Below are 19336 nucleotides of genomic sequence, written 5' to 3' on the forward strand. Positions count from 1 at the left end.
TAAGCTAGTATCATGTTACCTTTGAAACTCGTTTAAGAGGTACACCTCTTAAACGGCAGCCTTCATTTTGTTATAAAGGTCGGGACTTTTTTCATAGCGCAAATTATATTAACAAGCATTGAAAAAAACTTAACCAACTAATTTTCAGCAACTCAAATATCGAACTACTTAATTTTGCAAACTCTTCAAAACTCACCTTATGATTACTACATTCTATGAATATTCTATGAATATTTCAATTTGTGATATAAAGTTTTAGCAAATATCTATTTTGACATACAAATTAACTTCTAACATTTGTTGTCAAAGGTTCTTCCAAATATTGAGTTTGTATATCAGTTCACATACGTATACAATTTTCCCTCACACACTGTGATTCTACATCGCTCGAATAAACAGTGCACTATATCCTTTTCTGCTTCTACAATCTACAACCTTGGATCCCAAACTACTAGTCGCTAGTTCGAGCGATAGCAGTTGAAAAAAGGCAAAAGGTAATTTTGTTTTAGAATTAAAACAGCAAACAATATCAAAACATGAGCAAGCGACTTCAAAGAAACTCTTTAAAAATTTCCAAGAAAAAAGTAGAAGTGATGCAAAAAGAAAGCCAATAATGAATGGTTAAAGATGAAATTGTCAAAAAAATCTCAAATATAAAAGCTAAAAGTAGTCTAAGCTATAGTCCACATAGTCCAAGCTCCACCTATTCACTGTCCATTTCCTGTATTGCTCAGGCTACACTTCAATTAGCCTGACTTCACTCGGAGGGAATGTGATAACAAAAGCCCATTTAATGGTTACTACTTTATATATCTAGCTCTTTTTGTATATATTCCAGAGATTTACATATAGCTTGCCATAGTGACTGCACAATGCACTGGTATTGAGAAGTTACGTAGGTAGATATGAGGTGCCTGAGAAATTTGTCCAAACATTTTGAGCTGATGAATGAATTAAATAAAACGCAATGTATTCCTATAAGAATATTTGCTTCAACATACAACAGTTTCAAGACAAGAAGCGAATATCAGACTAGATCAACTTCAAATGTTGAGGTTTGACTATCTATCTAAATACAGTATATATTTCTCAAAGTTTGTGTGTGGGTATGTAGATGTGTGTAGTTCCAGCTAAAAGCTATTAAAATCTTGGAATTAAAATTCCAAGTTGTGATGGATTTGAACTCCTGACGAATGCATCATCAAGTTTTTTATCCAAGCAATCTACCACTGAGCTACTTTTAATCAATTTAATCAATGACGTTATCATATTCACCGTATGCACACGTTAATTATTTTAGCATTGCGCCCACGCGTTACGATGCCCCTATTAAGAAATACTTTTCGTAAGGTTCAATTACTATATCTGGGGTCAAGGCCAATTCTTCTCCTGCGGACAATTATATTATCTCTGTAGGAAGAGCCTCGACATTCCCTCTCCGTTCGGTCAGACAAAGACAGTACGATCTCATTTTTACATTTGTACCAGTCTCAAGAGGTACCAGTATAGTCGTATTCAAAGTTTTTATAGATAGCTTCTGATGGAACAGAAGAATTGGTATTATTAATTCAACATATTCAGGATTTTTTGTGTTTTCTCAGTTCTTATTGATTGTATCCTTACCGAATCATCTTTTACTGTAATCGTAGCAAAACCGACTTAATTTAGCTATTACTTGCTAATTATTTCACATTTATATCTAAACCCTTTTATAGCTGTTTTATTTTTTTTAAATTTATTTGACCTGCACAAAACATTTTCTTCATGATATGAAGTTTAAAAGTTACAGTTGTTTGACAAAGTTTGAAAACCTTTACAGTTGTTTGACAAAGTTTGAAAAATTTACAGTTGTTTTTATTTTCGCTTAAATTATTTCAATTACACAAAACACTTTTCGCATGATATGTAGTTTGAAAGTTAGAATGGCAAATGTTGTTATACGTTAAATACAAATCAATATTTTGTGCAAAGACTTTAATATTACCCGGGCAACGTCGGGTAGTACAGCTAGTATATATATAAATCTCAGTATTTGTCGTATGTCAAGTTTATAGCGAATAGTTAAAATATGCACGCTTGCAGCCCCGAGCGCCATAAAAAATCATGATATGTAGTGATTATATGCACAATTATTGCAAAGTGTGGCAAGGTGACTGCGTGGTGTAGTGATACTGTGGTAGTGCACTTGGCTTCAGATCCGTATATTGGAATGTAAGGGTTTGATGTTTGTGCGGTGCAATATTTTTTCCTAGCACCCTTGGCTGGCTTCACACAGACACGGCTCTTATTATAGTAAAAATAAAAAATTATTTGCTCAAGTTACTAGCTCGAGTTACTCAAATTCATTGGGTAAAACAAACATAGCCAAATGCAACTAAATTACCTGCCATTGTTTACCTATAAGCTATTTTAAATCTTGAGCGAATGTGTAGCATAAGTAAGAAATGTTTTTCAACAACATGTTTTACCTATGCTTCAAGCTTTCAAATATTTGAATTATGAATTGGTCAGACACACGCAGAAATAAACAAATATCTTCATTTGAAGGTTAGAATGATGAGTGTTGTATATCTTGTACGTATATGTTGATTAAAAATAAGTTTTCTATTTATTACCTGTGAAACGCTGAGCATTCATCAAGTCAGTTCATAAAGTACACCGTGAATTGATGCAACTCGACACGAGTATATTAATTGTAGGTCTACTAGTCAGCAAGTTATTAATTGAATGCAATAAAAGTGGAATCACCAAAATAAGGCTATGACATACTATAGGGGATCACCTATGATGGTGTTGCCAAGCAACGCTGACACATCCTGATGATGGTGAATGCAGCGCAGCAGAGGTGTGATAGTGGCATCTAAAGCTTTCAGTTCAATCCCAACCACCACTTTGTGAAAGACCCGTGATATCAGGAAGTCATGGCTGACCTAAGTTGAAGAAAGAATTATGCTTTGGAGCCCATTAAAATGACCTCAGAATGACCTCATTAAAAGGACCTCAGTATGAACATCGCATTTCCAAAAATTAAAATAAGACAATCCAATTGGTTTATGGGGGAACCCAGAAGAACTTTTAAACCAAATATCGCCACAACCAGATTTTTGAGTATATTCATTCGCACGAGCTAGATGAGTAATATGTCTTAATTACCAGGTGATACAGTAGTAAGATGTCTTATCTAGTACAGACAATGAGTTCATATAGTAGATTAACGAAAACAGAGCAGTATGTAACTAGAATTTTGATTGGTTAACGAATAGGATGTTTGCCATTTTCACCAAAATTCAAAATATACTGAAAAAAAGGCATTGATTTACCTACTGATGCAGCAATTTCCAGACCTGTGCTTTGGTCGTGCAAAAATTTATTTTGAACTATTTTTTAGTAGCAAAGCAAAGATATTCATAATGCCAAAAATCACAGACCTGGTTGACCAGTTTGCTAATTAAGACTGCACTTGCCAAGCATATAAAGCTACAAAGAGAAATATATTTCAGGCAACATTGGTGAAATTTGCAGAGAGGCACCAGGCACACCAGAATTAATAACTAGCGCTGAAACCAGAGAAACATTTTAATTAAAAAGATTTTTAGCATCAGTAAAGGTTAAAAGTAGATTCATAAAAATACTGTAGATTACAAACTTACAATTGATGTCAAAGTCACATTGCGATTCTTATCTTATAAATAGAATCGCAAAGCTCTACCTTCACTTCATGTAACAGTCAGATAATTTCATAATAATGAATAACTCATGATAACACAGTATCGCAATACATACTATGTTTATGAAATTGAATGTAATGAAAGCATTTCATTAAATGTCATAAATTTTTATAATTTCCATAAAATACATGAAGGCATGCGTGATACGAATAGTGCAGAGATGACAATCAATAAGCCCAGAAGGCACTAACCATGATGTTGGCAAGTAAAACAGGCCAGAGTTTCATTCCCAGACCGTCTAGGCAGAGTTTGCCTATGAGCTGACTAAGAAAGACCACAGAGCAGAGAGAGGCCTTCTCCACTCTCTCTTTGCAGTACTGTAAACCTGACAGGATATCTCTGTATAGTACAGAATAGTAGGCATCTCTTCTCAGAGTCTCCGGAACATTCCTTCCTAGTCTATTAACATATAATACATGCCGTCTGATCAGCTATTTCTAAGTGTTATGTAATACAGAACACAAAAAAGAGAGTTGGTTGGAATTATCTACCCTCTGTAGACAGACGCAAACAACAGACTAGAATGATATAAGCTTTTTAGAAGCGGAATAACCATGATAAATTCTATGCGCGTGTGAAAATGATTGCTGACAGCCAGCTTTGTTTTAGTTAAAAAAAATGTATCCCTTGTCTCTGAAGACGCTGACCCAGACTAGAGCAATTCTTTAAGGCAATGATGAGCTTTAATCACTGTTCAAATAGTGGGTGATTCTTATCGATCTGAACATTTGCAGCTGCGTAATCAGTGATGTAGTGCTAACCTTTTTTAACCATAACTGTAAAAATGAGATAAGTAGATATAGGTGATCAAGAGTCGCAATGCTACTCCACCGCGACGCTCCCCTGGAACAGCTGTGGGGCGCTGTAAGCCCCCCAGTGGGGTCCGGGGCGAAGCCCCGGCCGCCAAAGCCTACAGGGCTTTAAAATCATGTATATGATATGAGAAATGAGCACATCTGTAGTAATAAATAAGTTGAGAAAATAATAAAAATTTGGGAATATAGTGTTGCCAAGAGCCCTGAAAAAGACAAGCAACTATTGAATTTATGGTTCAATTACTTGAGAATAGGCAGTCTAAAATTTTTTAACCTTGACTATAATAGTTATACTTAAAAATACACACATTTTCTAACCATAACTTAGTTAGGGAGAGTTAGGGTAGCACTACATCACGGTGCATAACGCTAAAGAACATTGGTTCATTGTACTTACTTAATGCAAGCAATGTTTAACAAATCAGCAAATCTTCAAGACACTGTTGTTAATAATTTTTAACAAAGTATATCACAAATGAAGATTGATAAAGTCTATATTTTAGCTAATTATGAAGTTAGCTATCCATGCTTATTTTGTAAAGCTCCACCACCAGTGCGTGGTAGGCAGTGGTTAGGTTATGTATTACAAAAATGACAGAACGAGGGAAGCAAATCCAAATAAGGTTTTAAGCATACAAGAAAAAGTTGGAGTCGTTATTTCAAAAACCACAACACTTTGCTCACACCTTTAAACCTCATTAGATGAAGTGGCCTTGTGGCTCTAAAATAGTTTACAATCTGTGAATCTGATGTATTTCATAAATGATTTATACACAATGTTCACAAAAAGGAATCAATTTTGACAACCAGTGACTACACCCAACAGAGAATAGAGTTAGCTAACTAACTTTATTCTGGGTTGGGTGTAGACTGTATCTGTAATTCACCCTTAATTAAACCATAACAGCCACGAACAACTTTTATCGTATTTACTAGGTAAATCAGACATGCTGATTCCGATTTTGTAATCAAAATAAAGATTAGGCCACTAACTTTCAGAGTAATAAAGGATTTTTATAGCGTTTTAATATCGGTCTCGAAAACAACACGATCGGCATAACAAGCTCCGCCCATAAATACTTGACATAACCTAGCTTTTTAGGAACAGAAATTACGTAGAGATGTTTAGACCGATTTAGAATAATAGAGATGGGTGTTTTAAAATCTATTAATATCTAAATCCAGCTTTAAAAATAATATCAGTCTTTTCTGAAAGGTAGATAAGCTATTTAGCATTGCATATTTAAAAAGCGCGATAACAACGCTAGCTCGTGATAAAACCACGCTTTTTGAGCTCATTTTTCTCGACGTCCAGACCATTTAAACGTCATGTAACAAGCTGCGAGCAATTTTAAATAGTTTATATCCCTTTCATAAAAAACTGAAATTATTTTACAGGCTGGATTTAGATAATAATGGGTTTTAAGACACCCATCTCTATTATTTTAAATCGGACTAAACTTTCCTAACTTCCGTTTCTGAAAAAGCTAGGTTTCGTCACATATTTATGGGCGGAGCTTGTAATGCCGATTGTGTTGTTTTCGAAACGGATATTGAAACGCTTTAAAAAAGCCTAAATGACTTTGAAGGTTAGTGAACTAATCTTTATTTTGAGTACAAAATCGGAATCAGCGTGTCTGATTTACCTAGAAAATACAATAAAAGTTGTTCGTGACAGTTATGGTTTAACTTTATTCTGTATTAGGTGTTGACTGTATCTGGAATGCATCTTTATTTAACTTTATTCTGTATTAGGTGTTAATTATATCTGTAATGCACACTATAAAATTGGAGCAAATATCCGACTATAAACCTTGAAATAATTTCTCACATATTCAAAATTTATCAAAACATTGCAGTTTTGTAAACGAAAGAGAAGAGGCCAGTGAAGCTTTGATCTTCACCTAGTCTAAATTAGAGTAAGTTACACTACTTCTAACAGTGAACCTGTCCATCACCGAGTCTACATTTCTCTTCACCTGCCTCTAAGGTAAGTAATAAAGACATTTTGAAGGTTATTATTTTAATATATTACAAGGTTATAAATTTAGTGTATTAAAGGGTTCTACACAATCCATGTTTTAATGTTGTGTAATTTACCTACAATATTCAAAAAGAAGTTAATATAGGCTTTTAGGCAATGAAACGAATTAAAAGAATTACAAATTATTACTACAGAAATATTTGTTTCAACATCGATGGTTTCAACATATAAAACACCTCTTGGAATAAATTAACTTTGTGAGTAGAACTTGGATTGTAGCTATAAAAAACTTACGGTATATAACAAGCTTGTGTATGGTGGTCATTAAGGATTAGGAGCAAGTTGAGTTCACAATAGCAATTGAGTCAGAATTAATTCCAACAACATTTAAATGTCAGATTAACAATTCCCGTAATGACTGTGTAGAAACAAAACGGTATCAAAAAGCTTTTTACAATTCTAACCAAGCTCCATAAAAATGTGTGAGTCAAGGACAATGTAGAAAAAACATAAAATAATAGTGCCATACCTGTTGGCAACCCTGTCAGGGAGACTGGCTAAAGCCTGTACCAAGGAGTTGTGTTCCCCATTGAACATGTAAGTATCAGTTGAGCATTTGCTGTTCATTATCTGAGAAATTTGATTGGTCGAGACAAGCTGAGTGAGATAGTTCACACAAGTTTCATTGGTCAGAAGCCCGTACTTCTCAGACAAACCAGCACATAGAACCTAAAAGATAACTTGCTATGGTATACTGAGGCCTTTTTGCTAAAGTCAATAGAGTCAATATGTTTACTAAAGTAAGCACTCATTTTACCTATTGGTGGTGTTTACGAATTAGCACATACCTTCAGAACTATCTCTATAAATATAACAGAAATCATCCTCTAATTGTCATCCTCCAACCTGTCAAGTCTGGCCAATAGCCTTTTTAGCCCCTTACTGAGAGGCACTGCAAACACATTCATTTAATACTACTGAACTTATTCTAAGTCTGTTACCAGTTACCTGCCACTGAACTTATATAATTCTTAGAGAATCCCAAGGTAACCAATTTTACATTTCTTATATTGCCATTCTTATAATCAATTCTTGTAGGTAGCATGTTTTGTTGTGTTTTATTGTTATACCTTAATGTTCTAAAGACAACCAGCTTCATGCTTTTTGTAATGGTCTACTCTATGCTTTGTAGATTTCACGGTGATGTGGTTGATGTAATAAAGCTAGTTAAATACATAAACAGTGATTTAAATTTGAAATCTAGGATTTTATGAGCGCCCCACATAAGGTGTCAAATAGTTAGCAACCAGCGATGATATCTAATGTTTCTTCTACTCAGTTGACACGAACATAATCAGTGTAGTCACCGAACATTCAAGTATAGAGATCAAGGCAGGCCAGCACTAGGCTTTAATGCATTAATGTCTAACAAAAGAAATTTGGAAACCGAGTCTTTACATTTTTCATCAATATTATTATTATTAGTTGTGTTCAAGCACTAGTACCCTAGAACTATGCGAAAATCAAAAGAGAAAATATTGCTATATTTTATTAGCGCAAACCTAATAAGCTTGTACAACTATGGGGTACTGCTGCCTCACAGTGATGAAGAATGTTACCAAGCTCTAAACTAAAAATGAACTACAGTGACCCATGTGGCTATGATGGCCAAAACCATGGTGAGTGGAGACTCATTGTAATCATCAGGAGAATATTCTCAATGAGAGCCCAGTGACATACTTGTGAGGAGATTAACGATGCAAGCAGTCGAGCAAAAGTTGGATGTATTGAAGGAGCGTATGCTACTCTGTCGTGTTGTATTCCGTCTGTTTGGCACTGAATTGAAAAAGATGTTACTTTATAATGCCAGGGTTACTACTGCTAAAGAGAATATCATAGTTGGTGAAATAATAAAACAGCCTTTCCCAATGAAGATAGAGGGTGATAAAGCATTAGCAGGTTTAGCATTATAAGCTAAAGCTAGAAGTTCACGTTTTCAAACAGAAAGCAGTAAAAAATTAGTTGTTCTACCTACTCTCACCAAACAAGCAAATATTTTGCATATGGTAAAAAATGCAAGAGATGTGATTGTCTAAAGCATTTTTGGAGAACATGCTTTGGAGTTAAACCAAAGTCAGTCAAATTAGTCAATGTTGACAGCAGTGACCAGCAAATGGGAATCTATTTATTGACATGGTTAGGAGGAATGATACAAATTCCAAGACCTGGTTTGAGACTAAATTTTATAAACAAGATGAAGCACAGTCATTTCCTTAAAAATACATACTTTGCCCAGACCAATACTATAACCAATAATGTGAAGGTGTTGAAGGCCCAGGTATAACCTAGTAACATCAAGTTAGAGGAATACAACAGTGATGTTGGGAATTATGGATATGCAAAACTGAAAGTGATCAACAGAGGAGATGAAAAGATCCAACACTGAGATTGTTGACAATGAATTGTTGCGTCCTCCATTAGGACAGGAGGTCGCTGAGAGAGTATGCAAAGTCGAGTGCATAAATAAAATTACTACCTTACAGTTACTATACATATATAAGGGTATATTTAAAAGTAATTGTTGTTTGAGTGGCAAGGGCGAAGTTTGTGTTGATTTGGAAATCCAACCTGCGGTTCAAACACCCAAAAAATTACTCCTCTGCATGGAGTAATTTTTTGGGTGTTTGAACGGCAGGTTGGATTTGAACCGCAAACTAAAGGAGTTAGACAGCATGAAACAGTCGGGCATCGCAGCTAAAGATGAACTAAGTCTCTGAGTGAACTGTCTGGGTGTGTCGAAAAAAGAATGGCAGCTTTAAACATGTCTTGACCCCAAAGACCTCAACAAAGCGAGCATGCTATGGAAAGGCTACTTTCAAGTTCTTTAGTATAGAATACTTCAGCCTTTCTCACATAAAGCCTAGCTATTGGCTTATAATTCTATCAGGGAAAACAGTTCAATGACTACATTCAACACTTTTATGACAAGCTAGAAGAGTATACCAGCAAAAAACAAACTGTTGATGGAGGCTATTGTGGCACGTGTTGGGAAAATCATAGCAAGCAACTAAGTGCCCTGCTATGGGTCGAAAGTACAGAAACCAATACATTCTTCCACTATGCCAGACAATGCAGAGGAAGTTGGATCATAGGACAAGTTTTCAAACGAGTATTCTGTCAATTCGACCAAGGATTAACCATTGTGCATTTTCAGTAGACTAGAACACACACTAACTTATTTATAGGAAGTTTTCCAGTCCTAGAGCTTCTGCCTCTGTAATATATTGCATAAATATGATTTGTGACGTAACTTGCCTTGCCCTAGGCTAAGATGTGGATGTGAACGTTTTTGGTTCTCAACTTGAAACTGTCAACATTATATAAGCAGACAATCAGTATTTTGAGATAAGAGAACTGCCTCACATCCCACCCCGACCTGCGACGCATGGTCCCGAAATTGTGTCCTTGCAGTGATTTTTGTTGCATCTTTATTGCATAAATTATGTTATTCGTTTCATTTCATAGGTAATGGTGCTTATCCTTGACCATGATTCTTCTACAAATCTGGTAACTATTGATTGGTATGTGTAGTGCTTTTATTTTTACCAATAAGATATTGCTATAAAGTGATAGATTCATAAATAAGTGTGACATTCAATATTTTGAACAGAATGTTCGAAAAATTAGTACATTCACTAGTTAGGCAACAAAAAATAACTATCCATCGTACACAACTGAATAAATCAATTACCTTTGCACTAACATAAAACTACCAGTAATACTACAGTAAAGTTATCTTTGCTAGCTTTGGCGAAGTGATGAAGCTAAATATTTCCAAAAAAATGATAAGCAATTAGGAAACTTCGGTCGAACTTCAGATCGAAGGGATGGTGACTAACATAGAGGTTACGATATGGGGAAACAAACTTCCTCACGTTATAGGTATTAAATAAACAGAAGCAGTTTCACAATAATCTATTGCAGATAATGCAGACAATAAGCATTAATGATAAGTGTTGTATTGGAATTGGATCGGAATGCTTGATTAAAGCTAAAATGATAGATGGGGTTGCGAAAGACTGCCAAGCGACATACTGCGGAGTGTAAGAAGCGGTTGCTCACTTAATATGGCTCAAAGACTATAGACTCATGAAAACCAATGAAGACTTAAAATCTTCATATCGCAACTTCATACATTAATTTGCACTGCCTATCTAACATTGTCGCCAAGTCAGCATACCAAATATCAGATAGCAAATAAATGCATCATCTGATGACCTCTTCAGAAACCCCTAAACCAGATACTAACAAAAATAAAGATTAAACTCTGAAATTGACCAAATGAAAAACTAATGAAAAAGCACCCAAGAATAATGAGCTGCATGCTGGATTACACCAGGTCAAATATTCATTTCAAGCCAAGTTTTCACATAACCAGTGTAGGTAGCGAGGCATTCAGTACTATAGGACTCGAAGAGTTTCAGACAAATTAAAGAAATCATTCTAAATATACAAAGGTAGGCTTTTGTTTTCTCCCTACTACATGAGTAGGTGGATCCGAAGCCCAGTAATGCTGAAACAGTAGTCAAATACTCCGAGCCTGAAACACAGCTGGAACATAGTCAAAGGTCTTTTTGTCATATTAGTTTATGATTGAGCAGAGAAAATAGCGTAAAAAAGAATGTGAGCTGATTGGTTCGCAGCCACCGGAAACTGCAAAAAAGTCAGTGAGGCAAAAAAGACAGATGATGTGGGAGAATCTCCATGGTGTCAAAACAAAGCCAATACAGCTTGAAGACTCATAGACTCAAGGCAGCAACTTTAACCAGGGCATCACTGAGTACACTCCTTTTTCTAAAGAATTTCAGATATCTTACATTTGGGTCTCAGCCAAGCATAATTCCAAGGGAACCATTAGCACAACCACGAGGAATGGACTCACTAGCTCTACTAGCTTTGCAAATATGGTACAGCATATGAATGCTATCCTCATTATACAGAGCTAGTCAGATAACCAGGTGACTCAGGGTGTAGTGCAAACAAATGCTCTTGCTCCAAAGATCCACACAGAAAAGCTCAACATGTTCATAAAAGCAAGAGATATACAGCTACGCTTCATTATAAGGGAACTATTAAAACGAAACCTGCTAAACAGAAATGTCAAAAGGGAACACATCCTCAGTGTAATAACTATGAGAAGTTGCCTAAACACAAATTCTCAGAACCAGGAAAGGAGTGATCTGTGCGCTTTCACCCTCAACCTAAATAGATTGTGATAGACTAACACCACCAGACACATCTTCAGCTCAAAAAAATTGATACGCTACACGATTTGTATTGGCCATGAATGACACGGGCTTTAAAGAAGCATCTATGCAACTGCTAGCCAGGCAAATCCATGAGAAGAGTCTAATAGTGCAGTCCCTGTGATACTGAATTGTAAAATATTAGAAAACAGCCAGCAGAAGTCTTTTTGATCACTTTAAAATGGTTAATGTAGCATAAATTAACTAAACTAAAGCTCTTGGAAGCTGAAAACTTGCCATTTCTGGTAAAAATGTTAAAAAAATAGTTGTAGTTATAGTTGTATATAGTTATAAAACACTTGTTGGTCTAGAAACTGCTGCAGCTATAACAAATGTGGATGTTGAAGTACCATCTGGATTCAGTAAAGAAGTCCCAACTGTGATCTGCATGGTTAACCTTGACTTTAGCGAGGAGACTAAAACATTGCAGGTACGAACCACTTCGTCAACGGTATCACGATTCAGAACGCAGACCCATATTCCACACAGAGTGAGGAAAGTATTAGTCGAAGAAATATCCCCAAGACGGTGAAAAAGTTGCCTGAGCAAGAAAATAATATCAGTCCAACAACACACAAAACCAAAGATCGTCATGGTCCGATAGGATTAGATTATCAGCCTACCATGAATAACACTCAGATGATGAAAGATGGTAATCTCCTGGATCTTGGTTACGTCTTAGCCAAAGACGTAAACCCTATGCCGATGCCTAGCTGGAAACATAATCAAAAGTCACCAAGTTCATCATCTGAAGTGAACATTACTAAGTCAGCAATTGATTACCTAAATCCTATAATGGCTCCAGCCAGAGAAATAAATACTATTAACACTATCCTAACCAATGCCCTTCACTACTACCCACTACTGCTATTTATCAGAGGAACTAGAAGCTCCAACTGGGACCTCCACTTGGCTGTTATTCCTGAGATGCTCCCGTGGTTCTTTGCTTACAACCATACCAACTATAGCAGGTCTGCATGAATGTGATGTTGATGTACATGCTTCTAACCTGCAGAACCATGAGTTTGATTTCAAGAGGTTTTGTTGCGTTCACATAGACTTGTATTAATGAATTTCCATTTGTCGTTTATTTTTAAGGTTTCTACCAGCTTATCAGGCGGAGGTGATGACATTGTCAGATGTTGACACTGATATTGTAAAAGCTACTTTCACAACTCAGAGAACTTGTCTCCCCTTCTCAGGAACAGCTGTAGACTAGACAATCGAACAGACCCTAAAGAAATCCTGCAAGACATCTGGTGGAATGAAAGGCATTACATTACACCCAGGTATGCATTGCTTACAAAGATTAATATATCATAGATTAATATATGGGCACACGTTACTGGAAAAAACATGCTGCTTATGTAAGAAAACCATAGATATATACTATGAAGAAAACCTACTTTGTAAATTGCCATAGATATAAGCCTTTTATGTTTGGTTTTCAATGCATACAAATCTTTTTGACAGGTGCCATACAACGATGGATCATGGCTCAGCCATACAAGGCTGCGGTTGCAGAGTTGGTGGAGGAAATGGCAGGTTTATCTACGTCTGATCCAGTTGTAAGACATGCTGATGACACCTCAAGTGAAGAGGATGTTAAGTGCTTGCTCACAACTATTGACACAATGGTGAACCCATTCGATCCCACAATAGAAGGAACAGAACTGCTCAAAATCAGTAATGGCACAGTGGCTGCTGCTACAATGTCGGATATGATTACAGCCCATCAAAAAGGAGCTGAACAGTATAAATCATTCTGTAAAGAGCGACTCAATGAATACAACAAGGATTTGTTTAGACCAATTCCAAAGATCATCTCAAAGACTCAATCAAAGCCAAACTAGGTAAAGCTGCAGCTGCAGTGAAGATCGCTTCACAGCAGCAAAAAATCTTTTCTAGAATTCTAGTAGCAAGCCAATCAAGAAACATCAATCTCATTGAGTGAGAAACCCCCATCAATCGCTTTGTCAGAAGGTTTCCTGGTAAAGACGAATAAAGCTGAACTGCTGCACCACCTTGAACAACAAGCAGGACACCCAAATCTAGAACTGACTGGCAAAATAACCGTGTTCATTGATGCCATGGCTTTAATATGTTCTCTGTCATTCACTGATGTAAAGACATTTGATCAGCTTGGGGAGAAGGTCTGGGAAAGGATTATCAACATTGCAAGTTTGTACAGTGCCTCAAGGGTTGACTGGGTTGTTGATTCATATCTAAATCATAACATCAAAGATGTTGAGAGAGCCAAGCGAGGTTCAACCCAGCAACGCATCAGGTTGACATCAGGCTCTAAAAGATACTTGTCGGAATACCAGCCAAATTTGCAAACTCAACGAAGAAGAACTGCTGGAACTCCTATATAGCAAACTCACAGAGAAGAGCACTGAACGTCTGAGTGTTTATGTGACTAACAAACACAGCTGTACACTTCTTCCTACTCACCATTCCATCCAACCCACAATGGAGATTTCCGATTTAGAAACCACCCAAGAGGAGGCTGATACCAGACTACTATTTCACTGCAAGCATGCTGATGGGATGCGTGGGCTTGGAGGAAAATTTGAGAAACTGATCATCACATCCCCAGATACAGATGTGGCTATCATAGCCTTAGGGGCGATGGGTCAGTTTAACTGCACAGTTGGTCTCTCAACTGAAACAGCTAATAACAAATGGATCATAGATCTAACAGCTATAATGTACATTCATATTTTGATAATTTGTTTTGCAAATCATTACTATATATACACGGAGTCACCAGCTCCGATTCAACCAGCACATTTTTCCGAAAAGGGAAGAAAAAAGCTTGTAAAATCGTCAAAGACAATAAAGAAATGCTTGCTACCTTCAGCACTTTTACAACCACACTACTCAACACGCTAACAACTGCAACTGAGAAGCTGGTCTGCTAAATGTATAACACCAAGTGTCTCGCTGTCAATGATGCTCGCTACCACCTATTCAAAAGTGGAAACGCTGAACAAATGCTACTACCAAATGATGATTGTCTTCAACAGCACATCAAGAGGGCCTGCTACCAAGCTAAAATATGGCTCCATTGCCTGGATGCCAAGCCCAACATTTCTCCACCTCAAGGTAATGGCTGGCACATGACTAAAAAAGATGCACTAGAAATAACTTGGTATCAGAAACCTGTCATACCACCACAAGTTCTGAAGAAAGTACATTGCAAGTGCGACAAAATTGTCTGCCGCCAAAGATGCTCGTGTAAGATGGCCAACTTACCATGCTGTGACCTGTGTGGCTGCACCAATACAGAATAGGATGAGGAGGATGATGTTGATTAAGATGAGAACTAAATCCTATTATCAAGTTATCAATATGTATGCATTGTAATTTATCAAATCTCAGTAAAAACCACAATTATTTGTTGAAGTTATCTCCCTTGGGTATGTAGAAAATACATTTTATACATAATGCATCTATTCACTTGTGTAATAGTTCAGTGACTAGGTATGAAATACATTGATATAATCACCTTGTATACTAAACAAAGTTAAGTAGTTGTTTGAAAGCCTTCAGGTCACCTTTGACTGCCACGCACACAATACAGGTGTAAATGGCAAATGTCGCCGCCAATAAATGTGACACTGATCGAGTATTGGGAAGGTTGGCCATTCCAACAAAATGAATTTCTAAAGACATACATTACAGCTATCTTTTGGAACAATCAAACCCTGTTCTGCTTTTGGTTTTCTAGGCTAAAAAAGTAAACAATTATTCAGCATCACAGGGACTGCACCATAAGTGATGTTTAACCAGGCATGTCAATGCAAAATGGATCTAGATCAACAAAAGACTAAAAATTAAAATTACTTGCTTTGGCAGACCATGGAGACCTACCAACCACCAAATGTAAAAATACAGCAAGCCGGGTTTTTGAGGCTGCTACAAGAAATAAAATGGTATCGTACCTTGATTCGATGATAAAATAGCCACAGGCACAAAAGCTCTTGATGATATTTCCATATTTCAGAACCTATAGGCTACACACTTCAACCATGGAGCATAAGCTAAAGCTTTTGATAGCAAGATGTGAAACGTGGGTTGTTAGAAGGCACATACCACCCCCTAGCAGGCAAGAACAAATTCTGTGGTGAAATGAATCAATCACATGAAAGCTTGATTTGACTTTTGTTGGTAAGCAAAAGTTCGATGAATAAGATCTCTACTTGAAAGAGAAAAGAGACTGCCGCTTGTTGTGATAAAACCAACCGTAGGATTCGTTTTCCACGTACACCAATATTCCTTTTTAAACTTGCAAAAAAATCCAGCAAAACCAACAACCATAAAAAGTGATAAAGCAAATGTTTCAGAAGAGAGACTGAGGTGTGAGCTGGAGTACATGTGGCGGTAAAAGCTATGGAATGCAATATGGATATTTCTAGCCTTACCTGGCACACTAACTCTCCTAGTATGCACTATTTATGGAAAAGGCGCATGCATACCTGTGTATGTGCTCTACCTGCTGTAATTAGCCCAAAGTATTTTAGTGGAATGCTAAAGCAGTGCTCAGTTGGAATGCCTTTTTTGCAATCTTAAATCTTGCAACTACCGGCGTAAATGAAACATTTAAGCATATAACTACTGACTTCTTTAAGTAAGAAATACCTGATACGGAACCTCTATGGTCTCTCAGAAGTTTTGAACAAGTAGAATATATTGTGAGAAGCTGCGCTGACCATCCCCTCATCATGTCTCGTGTCTAAACACTTGTTGCTTTTAAATTAAAGCAAAGGTGATGCTAGATAATAGAACTAATTTGGTACCCAAATGTTTACTACCTAGTAAAAGCTATCACACCATGTAGACCAGCTTCTACAGTATAAAAACCGTCTATTTAGACGAAAGTTAAGTCAAAGTCAAGTTTCTGTAGAGACAAAATAAAGAAAGCACTAACCGGAGGTTAGTGACAAAGCCTGACAGGAGCAGTTAGGCCAGAGCACTGGAAGAAACAACTGGAAAAAACAACTGGAAGAAACTGGAAGAACAAATTCATGCGAATAGGAGGTGAAGCAAAAAGGCGACATTTGAAACAGGCGCTCAAAAAACTTACACTGGTAACTAATGCTTAAAAAAGAGTAAGTGATATGCTGGCTGTGCTGGCGGAACCACAAACACTGGTGCCGACTGAGTCGAAAGGTTCAAACTTCTGGTGTTCTATGCAACCCTAAAACCCATCTGATAGATACTGAGGTTCTGTGGTGAACTGAGTGCAAATTCTCAGGCAACTGTTATATTTTAGAGGTGATATGGCGACAGAAAAAACTCGTTTAAACAACTCATTCAATAGCATTGATGCTCAAAACACGAGTCATAATGCTAGGAAAAACCAAATACCCATTTATATCTCCCTGCATTTCAAGTTTTTGGGTGTTACAAACAATGTTCTCGTTAGCTGCAAATATGAGACACCTGTTACCAACCACATATTCATATTCAATAGAACATTAATAGGGTACAACAGATAAAAGTAATTGTTATTATGAATGATGTAGAAAGTCGTACACAGACACTAAGTAGAAATGCGTTGTGTACAGTGGATATGCATATGTTTATATAATACACCATTGAAATATGTGAGGTTTATGTCTGTAGACTAAGCAAACTGACTGTCATGCTATCATCGAACTCTGGGATTATCTTCCCATATTCCACTAAGCAATGACCATCTTGATCGCGTGCGGGTGAATAGCTGTTAGTATAAGGTACACACAGACCTCAGCAATGACTCTAGTCCATAACAGATACTTTTCATGTGTAAGTGAAAGGATTCTGAAAGCGTTCTATGACATAACGCTCGTAACTTATTCATTGCATCAGTCAAGGATGATTCCACAATACATGGGCAGTATTTAAGCATCCATGGTGAACTCATAGATCAATATATAAACCTCTCAGTGAAAAATATAGAAGATTGCATATACGGAGACCTACATTGAAAATTAAAGCTGTATCCATATGTAAAAATATAATAGAAAACAATGGCCTGATAGTTATTGTTTAAATGCCACTCACCTCAAATGAGATATCCGCGATGCCCTTAACAAAAAATTGAGAGATCAGTTTTCCAACTTTGCTCATAAGTTCAATGTCTGCCATTTTCTCAAGTAATTTGTACAGAAGTTCCTCATAGCTGCCAGAAATAAAGTATCGACGAGCTGCAGAAAAGTCTTCACAGAATACTGTAAGGCTGCAGCCGGTTGGATGGGTTGACAGCAGGTGAGATAGGGTTTGCAAGGAATCAGGGAGAGAGTCTATATTACTGATGCCATGCATTTGATCACATATCTGTTCTCGCCATGGCTCAATCTCCATCTTGAGCTACCTGAAGAAATAGTATAATGAAATAGCTATCAGTAAAATAACAGTCTAGAGATGGATGTCAGTTTTGACAACTTCCATTTAGCGTAACAATACAAAGAGTTTTGTAATATTTTGGCACCACCGTTTTTTTCATTATGAAAACCAGCCCAATAAAATGCTTCCAACTAGGACCCAAATGAGTGATATAAAATATCAACTCAAAGGGAGCACTGACTTTGGGTAATAGCTTAAAAATTGAGCAAACATGTTAAAAAAACCCACATGGCACCAATTTTCTTAGAAGTGAATTATGAGAAATGTTAGTAAAATTTTAAAAATGTGTGCAAAAGCTTGGTGAAGCTTTCAATATCATACCTGTTTCTCAGACATTGCTAACAATATAATCTCTATATTATTACAACATACTAATAATAATGACAGAAAATATAATATATGATAACATAACATAATAATATTTAACTCTGTTGCAGAATGTAGTAAAGATTACAAAGAATAAACACAAAGAGCAGAGTTTGTAGTAATGATGGTTGCAGTCTAAAAAGATGACGGAAAAAACTATTCTGCTGCTATGGTATACCGGCATAGTTTGCCCTATTTTAATAACCCAACTACATTAGTGTGGCAGTAATGGCTGGTAAAACAAATGGACTCATCGCAAAATGCAAGATCATCATTTTTCGAACTTTCTCAATTATCTTTGCGTTATATACCAGCACGTGTGTTGAGACCAAAAATACTCAACTTACAAAAAAGTAAATGCAGCAATAAAAATTGCCTATTCTAACCACATCAGATGTCTTACGCGACAAATACTTCATGCACAAGGCACGTCAGGCAAAGGCTGATTCCGACCGCTCTGAATTTTTGTTCTGTGCTGATGTAAGATAACTAGTTGAGCCAAATTCCTGCAAAGATTTACAGATTTACTGCAAAGAGTTCTGGGAAGTACTGAGCTTCCTTGGCATCTAAACATGTATAATACTGTGGAGGACTGGACAAACACTAGCCATATTCTTTAGACAACGATATTCCTTGTGATGGCTTTAGGTGTGCTTCCTTTATCTAGTTATGTAATACTCTTGTGTGTACTTCTTCAGACCCTGTTATGTAATACTGTGTTTTTGGGCCTGCTTCACAGGCCTG

At 36.6% G+C, this 19336-nt stretch overlaps 1 protein-coding gene across 2 annotated transcripts in view; it reads right to left on the bottom strand.

Moving 5' to 3' along the window:
* The window catches only part of LOC137404345 (telomere length regulation protein TEL2 homolog), a 32159-nt gene extending 13066 nt beyond the window's left edge, over positions 1-19093 (bottom strand). For both annotated transcript variants that reach the window (XM_068090540.1, XM_068090539.1), the window contains exons 1-5: positions 18940-19093; positions 17885-18194; positions 7057-7256; positions 3920-4127; positions 2783-2930 (exon numbers count right to left, since the gene is read on the bottom strand). In XM_068090540.1, coding sequence (XP_067946641.1) covers positions 2783-2930; positions 3920-4127; positions 7057-7256; positions 17885-18184 — 856 coding nt within the window. In that variant the 5' untranslated portion in view covers positions 18185-18194; positions 18940-19093. The remainder of the gene's footprint in view (positions 1-2782; positions 2931-3919; positions 4128-7056; positions 7257-17884; positions 18195-18939) is intronic.
* Positions 19094-19336: the final 243 nt, after the last annotated feature.

This window comes from Watersipora subatra, chromosome 9 (genome assembly GCF_963576615.1).
Source record: "Watersipora subatra chromosome 9, tzWatSuba1.1, whole genome shotgun sequence".
NCBI lineage: Eukaryota > Metazoa > Bryozoa > Gymnolaemata > Cheilostomatida > Watersiporidae > Watersipora > Watersipora subatra.